Consider the following 12,221-nt stretch of genomic DNA (forward strand, 5'->3'; position numbering starts at 1 on the left):
TCAAGGACTGTCTTTAGTCACCGCCTTATCAACACCTTTCAAATGACGGCGGTTTCCATGGTGACAGCTCCAGACCAACGTCTGCCCCGGCGGAGAATCACCAAATGAGATCCAGAGGTCTCCCCTGACCCTCTGACAGTGGACGGAAAAGTCGTCAAACTCTTCACGCAAACTCAACAGCACGCCAACAGCAACACGGCGTGCAGCCTGTAGCTGGACGCCGCTCAGAACATCCCGGGTTCTGTAGGTTCTACCTCACCTCCGAGGACAGTTATGAGATCTATATTAGACCGAGGAATGAAGGAAGCATGAAGAGGAACACACGGGAACCACTCAGGAAAGACCCCATCAGATGTTCCAGCTCCTGATAAGACCCTCACGCTGCAGCTGGCTCCCTCCTGTCTGTGTGTGTGTGTGTGTGTGTGTGTGTGTGTGTGTGTGTGTCTCCGTATAAAGTGTGTCGGCTGATAAATGAGTGAAAACAGTATTTACAGTGTGATTACACTCTAAGTGGCACCACCTTCATGTGGGAATGGTGATTAAAGCACATGTGTGAAAAGCACAAACTTGCATCTGATAAATGTCTTTTCTCCACACATTAAACCTCACGTTAGTCAGATCCTCTTTCCAGAGATCACTCTGACCCCTAAGCTTATATTCACACATGTTTGCTAACTCATGACAGGGAGAAGTGTGGGCAGTGGAAACTTGGAGCTGTGCTCAGGACAAACTGGAGACAAACTTCCACACCTGAAGCCGACTGGGGACTGACCTGCTGACCTTTCTGTCCGTCACACATGCAAACAGGGTCTTTACTGCCTCTACATAAACACTCAGCATGTGCACGCCAAGCACAAACAAGCACCTCCATCAGGCAAGGAGCCAAGGTCACTGGAAGGGAAAACACGCCGAGGGAGCCTTTCTACCCGTTAGATGGTTTTTAGCATTTAGCTGTCAGCTGATGTCAGTACACCGAGAAGCTCATATTCACGCAGAGCTGGCGTGTATATTCAAACATAACCTTGGATTTTCACTACCCTGTCCCTTCTTTTTCCGAACGACTGGACTGGAGAGGGGATGGCCGGATTGGCAGATGCGGAGAGAAAAGGCCGCGCGACAGCGGCGTGACCTTAGCCGCGTTTCTGTGAATCTCTAAATGTTCCATTGGGTCAGGCGGACGTCAGCCATTGTCCTCTTTGCCACCTGAAACGCAGCCGCGCTGTAAAGCGACTGTCCCTAAGTGGCATTTAAGTAAGGCGAAAAACACATCCAGATGTTGGCGCTGCTGTGAGATGTGTGGTGCTCAACAGCAGAGAAACAAATGAGTTCCACAGTTGCATCCTGCCCTGCTTCCTCCCCCCCCCAGTCAGATAAGATAAAAGGCTGCGCGTATGAACGGCCTTTTGTTTAGCGGTCAAGGTCCACCTCTCGGGGGCTGTTTGCGATTCCTTCACAATGTAAGCTAAACTCAAATTCCACGACCTGTGACCTCTGCCTTTCTCTTTAAATCACCCCTCCCCCCTCCCCGGTGGGGGGAGGCTAGCCGCAGCCAGGTTAGGTCAATAAACAACCAAGATGGTTGGAGATGTGCTCCGCAATCAGGCTCATTATGCTGTTTGGATCCAGAGAGGCTTTAAATAGACGCGAGACCCCGAGGCTACAGACAGGAGGGGAGGTGGGGGGCTCAAACCAGACATCTAGAACAAGTGACAACATTAAATACATCATCTCTGCTACATCGGTGAAGGCATTTCTGATAAAGTGACAATTTACAGCTGAAAGAAACTCAACACTGGGGTAGATGTTTGAGGTACCACACACACACACACACACACACACACACACACACACACACACACACACACACACATGCGAAGATGCCATGTTTCTGCCTTGTCTCAACTGAGGTCCTGCTTTAACAGCCCACCAACATATTAAATTTCAAGAATTAAATGTACTAATTACATTCACAGTTCAAATTTTTCCATGAGATTATTCTATATGATTAAATACAGACTTGATAATAATAATAAATCCTTCTGTTATCAAAAGCTTCAACATGAGTGGCAGCTCAGCCCAGGCCTGATTGACAGGCTGACCCCGCCCCTTTATTGTGGGCGGGGCTTGTGTATTACTTCAGGTATAAAAGGACCCAAAAGACTCATTACACAAAATCTAAAAATAACTGCCGTGAATTCCACATTATGTAAAAAAAAAAGCATGACATACACCATTTTGCGTGCCAAGTGCGGCTCTGCCACTTGTGTTTGACAGCGGAAATCAGGGTCGTAGCACCGTGGAGCGCCGCTGTGCACCGCGGTGGACGGCTAATGCGACATCAGAGGAGCGGAGGCCGCTGCGACGGCGAGGGTTTTAGAGGAGGGTTTGGAAAATGAAACGCAGACACGCAGGCTGGAGCCAGCGACAGAAGGCTGGGAGACAGCGAGAGCCGGCACGAGCGGAGAAAAAAAGATGGAAACCAGAACTTCAACTGGGTTCCAAATTTTTCTGATTTTAAAAGGCCCAAAAGTATCTACTGTTACTGAAAAGTCAGAAACGTGCGTCTCTGCACCCCATCAACAGATACAATCAAGAACTCTGCTGTAGAAACACAGTAACTCAATCCCACAGCACAGAAAAAAGGTGATTTTACATTACTGACAAGAGGGAATGGTTATGTTAGACAAGCCTGTGTGTGTGTGCCGCGTGTGAGTGAGTGTGTGTACACACTTGGCATTCATTAAGTCGAAACAAAACAAGCCGCAGCAGCTGAGTGTGTGTCTTGGCTGAGACAACAGAGGCACGGATTCAAATAGAGCCAAAAGTGGGGTTCAATGGGAGTGTGGGGGGGCAGAAAATAAGTTCCAATGTCTCCTTTAAGAGGGGCCACTCAAGTTGGGATCCACACAGGCGCGCTTCCGGGTGATTCTAGAGCACTTCACACCTTTGTTTCAACCCGCAGTTGAGCACGGAGTAGAACATGGACCAGAGGAGACGCGATAGCGGAAACGTTTCTGTTTACAGCTGAGAAATGAGGCCAAATTTGCTTCAAATGCCGCAAAGCAACATCAGACAATAACTATGAGCTCCAGAATAACTGCAGCCCACTGCGCCAACAACGGTGGGAGCCGGTTCCTCTGAAGGCTGCCGGTCATCGGGACGTCCTGCAGGGGGCAGGACAAAGGGATTCTGTTCTCCTGCTAATGGAAAGCTACACCTGCAGGTGCAGGAATCAGAGGTGAGTGGATATATTTAGGTCAGTAAACCATGGCTGGGACAAAGAAACACTGCTGGTAATACACGCGTGTGTGTGTGTGTCCCAGATTTTGGCACGTGAATCCTACTGGGAGAGGCTGGTCATGGGGGAGATGAAGCAGCATGCTTGAAGGGAGGTGCTGCCAGTCTCCTCCAACGATCTCGGGAGCATGGGAAGGCAAACACAGAGTCGGTCTCAAAGACTTCTAAAGGCGGACGCTTCCTGCCAAAATAACCAGCCGCACCTGTCCTTCTGTCTTTGCCTCCTTTCCTTTCTCCACCTCGCTGCCTCTTATGTGCTGCTCCTCCTCCCACTTGTCTCTCTTCGCCCTCTATCCCTTCATCCTCCCTGCAAACTAGGAAAGTTTCTCCCTCCGCCGCTGCGAACTGGAGGCAGCGGCAACGGCGCTCCTCCCTCCTGTCTCGGCTGTGCCAGGTGTGAAAACTCCTGGAATCCTCCCTGTTAGTCCTGCTCAGGAACAGAGCAGGGCAGCGGAGTCACCCTTCGCACGTGCACTCACACACATGCACGCACAGAGCTTTGTAAAGGGATATTTGGCATTAGCATCAGAGACCAGTTAGAGGGTGTGTGTGAGAGTTCTGTCTTTGTGAGGACTTTCACAGACATACTGCTTTCTCCAGCTCCCTACCTTAACAAAAACATCCCAACTTACTCCCTGACCTTAACCAGAACCCAATTCTAACCTCAAAAACCATCTCTAAACTGTCACATAGCCCTTTAAAGCTGTGAGGAAAATGTCCTCACTTTGCTGGTAGAATGAGTATTTTTGGTTCTCAAAGTGTAGCGAGTACCAGAACACACACACACATGCTTAAATCACTACGCTTGTAACAGCATTAGCCTTTGTAGGCTAGAGCAGGTGCATTTCATTACAGAATATGATACGTGTCCATTTCCCAGCGATCACTTCCTCCAAGCCTTATCTCACAGGTTCTTGAACTCTGCTGAGGTCAAAGATCAACACTAGTTGTTAGTTAGGCGACTTTAAGATCACCTGATAGAGTGATTAAAAGAAAACCACTATTCCCAATGTGCCGAGGCTCTGAAGAACAGCGTCCTGGAAAAGAGTTCTATTTCTTCTCCTTTCCTCCAGACAGGCACCCCTCTGGTTTGAAGCCAGGTAGATGAAAGGTTGAAATAACTGGGATTTTGAGTTTGCGCTATCAAATGACATCTAAGGGGACACGGGCAGGTGCTGGATGTGCTGTGAATGGAGCCCAGTATGGGCCGCTCATTACAGAAGGACATCTGCTGCAGTCCGGCCCCCTAGAACACGCCCCGAGCTTTACACTGGTGCTTTGATGCCCTGTCAGGGTGTGTGTGTGTGTGTGTGTGTGTGTGTGCGTGTATGACTGTGTGTGGTTGAGAGAGAGAGAGAGTCCGCAGAACAAAACAACACAGATCCACGATTGCATGCACACTCTTCCACTTCTATCTTTGTGAGGACTTTCATAGATATAAAGCATTAACCTCACCCTTAAAGCCATGTCTTAACCCTTAAACAGCCCTTTGAAATTGTGAGGTCCAGCCCAAATATTCCCATTTCCTCAAAATGTCCCCACTTTGCTGGTAAAGTGATTTAGCATGTACAAGTAACACACACACACACACATATCAGTACCGTGGCGAGAATGAAAAAAAATGTGAGTGGCAATAAAAGCATAAGAATAAAAGAGGAGAATAATCACTGTTGCTCTGCTACTGTGTGCTTAGTTAGAGTGTGTGTGTGAATGAGTGTATGTGTGTGTGTGTCTGTGTGAGTGGGGGTGGGTGTTTATTTCCCTCTACAATGTGATTATTTTTAAATCATATTTTCCGGCCTGTGATTTGAAAATCTATCTCCTGCATTAAAGGAATTATAACCGTCCACCGGAGCAGCGTTTGCTTCCCCACCACTCAGTTCCAGGACTGCGCAGTGATACCAAGTGGTTCAGTGCACGTGTGAAGCAGACTGGAAGAGTTTCACATTGAAAAGTCTGAAACACAAGGATTCCAAGAATAACACACACGTTGAAGCAGAGCCTTTCCCTCCCCATCGCAGGACCATCCATCATTCACCCGGGATTTAAAAAAACCTGGAACACTTCAAGTGTGGTGGGAATAAATAATAAATAAATACATTTCTGGTCATAAAAGTGTTGGTGGAGAAGGGGCTGAAGTGTAACCCGGACACCGACCATCGAGTGCAACGCGGCCTTCGATATAAACCAGCAGGGCGGCAGCAACAAACTTGCTGTTGTACCAAGTTCTGTCTCCTGACCCGGATGACAACCCGGCGCGGTCTCACCTCTTCTTGGCGGGGCCGTCCTCGCAGTACTTGCCGCCATCCAGGCCCTGGGAGCGCAAGGACCCGTCTTCTTTGTGGCCGTTCTTTGACCCCGACCCATTCAGCTGCCCATTGGCGAGGAGAGAAGCACCTGGAAGCAGAAGCAACAGGAAGGAATCAGCCAAGACTGATGACCCAACAGCAGAGAGGAAAGGACGGCGTGCAACATCATGGCGGCGTGAGTAGAATTAATTTCTTTCTGTGTTCCGGATCTACGACAAAGAATAATTACTAAATAAATAAATAAGCCCCAGGCAGTGAGGCCAGTCAACAGATATTGCTGGACTTGACATTCTAAGTGAGCCCAATTGACAGAGCCCTAATTAAATATTTAGTGAGTGAGTCAGACAAACAAAATAAGCCCCCCAGACAGATTCTTAAATCAAAAGCAACAACAAGAACCAAGAATTCAAATTAGGTCAAACAGAGGAGAGGAAGGCGATGGTAATTAAGGGAGACGGGAAAATTAAAGCGATATCACGGGGCTGCGCTTCCTCGTGGGCAGTTTGTGCGACAGTTGGTTCAGATCTCGGAGAGGCGCCGGTTTCTACGGCGGCGCGTGAATGAGCAGACTGTATCGGAGAAACAGCCGGAGGTTTGTCAGAGCTTTTCAAGCTATCAACAAAAAAAAGAGGGTTGTGGAAAGCGTAGAGGAAAATGAGGGCAACATCAGAGGAAGAGGTCCAAAACGCACATTTAAAAATTAAAATCCACAGACAACTTGACATCTGTCAGTACCTCTGATGCCTCTTCTCCCCCATTTGACTGAAACAACAATTAAATTGCATTGAAACCACATTGGCCTGTGTTCACAGGAGCTAGGCATGACCGGTAGGCAAGGTTGCCCAGTTAAACAGCAAAGAATTCGCTTCTAAAACAGACACAACACTCCCCTTGGACTAATGCTCAGGAGAAGAGCCAGCAAACAAACAAGTGTGGAGGTTATAGAAGTGTTATAACAACTTTGGGGCAGGGGTTACAATTAGAGGCACCTGAAATGATACCGTGCTAGCGAAGAGGCTACCCGCGAACAAGCCCGGGCATCGTCGTCTAAACAATATTCAACGGGGAGGAGCAGAGGGATTAAATGATAGTGTGGGGGACAGGATGAGGATGAGCAATGGGACAGCAGGTGAAAACTGTTTTCAAGCATCCGATTTAGCCAATTTTCTAAGCACGTCCCAAGCTAGAAGAGGGCTCGCGCAGGCGGACGCCGCCGCTACGCACGGGCTTGTTGGGGATCTTTTCTCTTGCACGCTCAATGCAGGCCGGGACCTGAAAGAGGACAGTCATCGGATACGCATCTCTGTGGCGGGATTTAACAAGCGCCGTTGTGATGACTAAGGTCGTTGCCCTGCTGTGAGTGCTTTACGTTGGCGGTGGGAGAGCCCGCAAGACTATAGGGCAGGAGTGAATCACTGGCTTACAATGTCAAGCTTTGCACGAAAGGCTCCGTGCGCCTTTAATCAATCAAGAGTCTCGCTCAGAGCAACCTGAAGGTTGTTGTGAAACGAAGAAAACAGAAAAATAAAGAAATGAGCTCTTTGATTGGGCTCAGGGTTGGTTGAGGCATCCTGTCCCAACGGATCATAAAGGAACAGGGGACTGTGTTCTCACTCTTTCCCAGTCCTCCTAGTTACTCTGAAGACCTGTTTAACATATTCTGGGTGCACATCAGCAAGCCTCTGAGGGCTGGAGCTGGGAATCCTGGGAAGTCAGAGGGTGGAAATGGCAGACAGATGCTGAGGGTAATGTCAGAAATTGAATGGGCCATGGGTGGAAAGGAAGGGGGGGGCATCCCAGTAGGGGTTCTAATCAAATTTATGTGTGCTTAACTAAGCTCATCGCCTCGCTACGTTCACCTCGGAGAAGTCTCCGGAGAGCGCGGGAGGCGTGAGCGGAGGTAGATAGCGTAGCATTGCATATCACAGGGTTGAGGGGAGCTTATTAGTGTGAGCGGCAGCACCGAGCGGAGCTACGGAGCAGTCATACCTTCAGAAAGAGTGACAACCCTTATGTGAAATTCATGAAAGTTAATGTGGAAAATGCCTCGCCCGAGAAACAGGAAATGATAGACAGTAGAATCTGCCGTGGCGACAGATGTGCGGTAGCAGGTCTAATCGACTTCTGCAAATCTGCACCACTCACAAGAGTTCTAAAGTTAGAGACTAATATCCCCTTCCTGTTTTTGAGTGCTTACATTCTATTTTCTGACCTTTGAGGCAATCCTGTGAGTCTGTGTTCAAATAAAAATACAGGAAAATCTGATAAAACAATGGGTTTGTTTTTGGGAAATCCCCAATAGTATCCATTCCCAGGCTTTTTCTTTTTTTTTTTTTTTTACTCAGAGGAGATACTAAAATTGATCGTCTGGCAGTTTTCACAAAGCCATAAATAGACTGTTCCTCTCTTAGAAACTGCTTCCAAAAATATTGCACGACACTTGCCACGAGCCAAATGCACGGAACCAGTGTTTTATGAGTTCCAAAGCCGTGAAATGGATCCTTTAATGGTTGAAGATGTTGTGTCAAGCTTTAGGGGTCAAAGGCATTGCCTCTGTTCTCTAACCTCGATGAACAGAACTCGGTGCTCAAGGCAAAAAGAACAGAGGTGGAGCGCACCGCAACCAACGTTTTTCAGCACCCAGTGAGGCCAGCATGAGACACTGGCAGTGGCAGGTCCTCACAGGGCCCTTGGGAGCACACGTCTCGGGCGATCACCTGTACCCGCTGCGTAAACTGATCACAAGGGTATCATCATCATTTGCGAGAGATAATCTCCACTTTACAAGACCTTCAGCCACTTTTCTCCACAAATGACCTACTTCCATGCCTAACGTAAGGGGTGTCCATCCCAACCCTCCCAGCAGGGTTTTCTGTCCAACCAGGGTCATCACTGCTTTCACCTGGGATGGCAGAAAGTCCCTTTATCGAGGGCCTTGTAGAACTGGGTCGTCGCCTGTCGTTACAACTCCGGTGGTAGTATATGTTGTACCGCCGCTTCTTAACGCACGTTTGCACACCTGGTTTGACTTATTAGCACAGCTTTAAATGATCATGTTATATTAGCCTGCTTCTATATTATTGTAGCCGGAAGCTCAACATGTGCATTGACATTAACTCATACCTTAAGTACCGTTAGCCAACAAGCTAACCATTTACGGCGTGCTGAGCTGTGCCGGCAGTTGTGTGTGTGCCCGGCCCCCCTACCCCGGCAACTCACCACCACTAATAGATTCTAATCCTGTGGGTAACTGATTCGGCGTAGCTACAGGGGTTGTGCACAGGTATTGCATCGGTGGGCCTGCAGACCCTACACAGACCAGGGGAGCTGTGACTGTTTTTCCAAACTACATCCTTTCCAGTTGTCACTTTTCCAACTTCTTATTGTATTGTAACTTTTATAGTTCTGGCCAAGGTGATCTAAATGTGTTCGCTATCCATCCTAGTCATAGAACTCCTCCGGATCTGCCCTCTACCCCCTTCCCCATGGTAAGCTGCAGCGCCAACCTGACAACAGTCCGCCGAAGCATAAATGATGAGCCCCATCCGCGTAAGAAAGGCATCCACATTTGTATCACAGCGGCCTCCCAAAATTGCACTTCATTGTTCTGTCGAGATCCATCTGAAAGCCTAGTTTGGCTCAGCTCGACTTTGTCATCCTCGCTGTCACACCATGTTCCGCTTCCAGATTCCCTTTTAGCGGGCTAACAACGTGAAACTACAGCAACATTATCCAATTTCCAGGCGAGAACACTATCATTATTTAACTCCCCCACGACTGGAATTCCAGAGAGAAAACGGAGGGCCACATCATGGTGTCATGGCTGCCACTCTGGTCGTGCACGGCAAACGTGGAGAGACAGCAGAGTGACAGCAGAGTGAGTGCTGGAGGAGAGAGGGGCAGCGTGCATGGAAACAGATAAGAACAGCACCTCCTGGGGCGGGCGGGCAGACACAAGCGACGAAACAGAGGCAACAGTCGGAGGAACGGGCAAATGTGGAGCACCGTCTTCCCTGGCTGACGGCCAGCTCCTCCATCAATAACACTCAGGGTAATGGAGAGGGAGGAAGGAGAGGGGGGAAACGGGGAGAGGAAGATACCGCGGTACAGGAAGGGTGGGAAAAAAGAGGAACAGAGGGAGGGTTTGGGTGACAGATACCGTAGTCTGCATGGACAGAAGGTGTGGAAGGATAAAGCAGAGAGGGGAGGATGTGAGGGAAGGGGAGACGGATGAGGAAGGTGGGGCGTGGAGGCAGGTCATAGAGACGGAGCGGCAGGCGGCAGCACGCAGAGAAGGCTGTAACCGGAGTCCTATTGATGTATAACCAGACCCCGCATCCGGGGAGAGGCGACCGGAAGGATAGAGGGAGATGAGAGGAGGAGGAGTGTGGCTGTGAAGGGTAAATGCGCAGAAGCCCAGACGAGGTGACAAACGCCACCGTTTGTTAAATAATACAGGTGGTGAGGCGGACAGGCAGGAAGTGTGATGGAGAAGTGTCCGGAGAAAGGGGGAAAAGCGGTGGCAGGGATGGAATCATCACTGGCTGGAAGATGGTCGTGCGGGACACACACATGCACACATGCAGACTGCCACACCTCCTATTATAACAGCTAGCGTGTTCTGCGGCACAGTGTCTTAAAGTGAGAGGCAGGACGTGAGAGATCCTTGAGCGCTCCGCAACGACAGTCCAATATGGCCGTCGAGCTATATTTGAGGTTTGGCCTCATTTACTGGTAAAAAAAGGTGCTGGGCTCCAGATTAAAGGTGAGTAGTTCGCAGTTAGCATATGTGCTGACACTAAAGAAGGGTTTTATCTGAAAAAATAGTTCCTGCATCGTCATATTCACTTTGAATCATCTAAACAACAAAACAGCGATTTTATCCATCTCCAGACAGTCTTTCAAACAATCAGCTGTAATCCAAAATTTATCTCATCTAAATACATAACAACTATTTGCATGTAGCATTAGCATCAAACAGGCTGCTAATAGAGCCTATGTGAGGCAAAACCTGAAGCACTTCAGGCACTGACATAAAACCAGACTTTAACTGGCAGCCCTGTAAACCAGCAGGAGCTGTCCATTTAGGATGTAGCGCATGCTGCGCACGATCCTCCAAAATGGCTGACGGATACGCCGCGACATCTATGCCAGCCAGGAAACTGTGCCGCCCATGCAACCTCCATAAACCCACAGCGTTCTAAATCAGCGGGGCCCGTCTATTCAGACCAGCTCCCCTTTGTGTCACAGCACAGGCCGCCACAGTTACCCCCAGCGCTACGAGCTGCCCATGCTTTCTAACGAGTCATTTTTATTCAGGCGATAAGGTCAGCTACCCGCGGTGGCTTGAAAGGCCCGGAGAAGCTTTGGGGTGGCAGCTATGGGATGCCAGACAGACACACAGAAAAAGAGGGGGAGGACTGTGGAGAGGAGAAATGGAGGTGTGGAAGGGTAAAAAAAAAAGCGGCATGTAAAAAAGATAAGCTAGATTTCAAAGCAGGGATCCTTCCTGTCTGCGCGCCTGTTCCTGCATAGCTGGATGGTTAGGTGTCTTTCTGTCAGCATCTGGGTTGTGTTAATGTCAGCTGAGAATAGCTTCTGAAGCATGTGTGAAGTTCACTGCTGGATGGCTGTGGGTTGTTTTGTTTTTTTCTTTGACTGGATGTACCGGTGCTGAACAAAGACCAGGAAGAAACCTGGTTCTCGCTCAATGTGCTCCTCCTTGTCTTTTGTTGTGTCAGTCCTACTGTAAAAATCTCTCAAAGCTAAAGTTAAACAAGGGTTTCTACTAGTCCACAACTAATGAGCCAGGTGAAAACAGTCGCTTCTGCTTGCTCCTATATTTGATGTGTAAAACTGACAAAAACAATGAAGAAAAAAAACTGCGCAGGAAGCAAGAATTGCTGCCAAAAATAAAAGGACAAACAGACAAATGTCATGGGAACAAGCACAAGCTCAACGGTACCAGGAAAGGTGTGCACGAGGTTACCATTTGAGTTGGGAGTTCCGTCTTCCAGCTGCCTTTTCTGTGCACTCCGGAACTCCTTTAGGGAGAGATAAAGCACCTTTCGCATAACCCGCTCCTCCGACCATGGGATCCCATCACTGTCATCCTGCCAACACATCCAGACAAAGAAAATGGGTCAACACAAAACAGAGTTTAATTAAAACAGCTCTTAATTACCGTGTTGTTGTTTTGTTTTTTTTATCTAAGATTGCAGACCGACAACAGAAAGCCATTAATACACACAAGTGTCAAATTAGCATATCTTAGCATATCAAAATAAAAGTGATAACCCAAACACTGGAAATACATTTGTTTAACGTGGAAATGCATAAATTCTGACCGAAAAACTGAGGTTTTGTAAGAAAAAAAAATCTCCTTTACATATTGTACCGAGTTTCCATTTTTCGCTACATCATGACATTAACGCTGGCATGAAATTAGCATAACATAGCATTAGCTTGCACCAGCAACACGGGGCGACAGCATTAGCATAACAATGCACAAAGGCTTCACGTCGCACCACAATGCAATGATAGCGGAGCGTCGGGGTGATGAATAGTTAGGAAGCAAATGAAAAAAGCATCATGGGACCGCCAGTTCATGTGGCG

The 12,221-nt window shown here is 48.3% G+C and overlaps 1 protein-coding gene across 2 annotated transcripts in view; it reads right to left on the minus strand.

The window, feature by feature from the left end:
• Positions 1-12,221, minus strand: part of jarid2b (jumonji and AT-rich interaction domain containing 2b) — a 67,820-nt gene that overhangs the window by 21,835 nt on the left and 33,764 nt on the right. For both annotated transcript variants that reach the window (XM_011608930.2, XM_029844758.1), the window contains exons 2-3: positions 11,596-11,719; positions 5,565-5,694 (exon numbers count right to left, since the gene is read on the minus strand). In XM_011608930.2, the coding sequence (XP_011607232.1) occupies positions 5,565-5,694; positions 11,596-11,719 (254 nt within the window). The remainder of the gene's footprint in view (positions 1-5,564; positions 5,695-11,595; positions 11,720-12,221) is intronic.

The sequence above is a fragment of the Takifugu rubripes genome, chromosome 12 (assembly GCF_901000725.2).
Source record: "Takifugu rubripes chromosome 12, fTakRub1.2, whole genome shotgun sequence".
Lineage (NCBI taxonomy): Eukaryota > Metazoa > Chordata > Actinopteri > Tetraodontiformes > Tetraodontidae > Takifugu > Takifugu rubripes.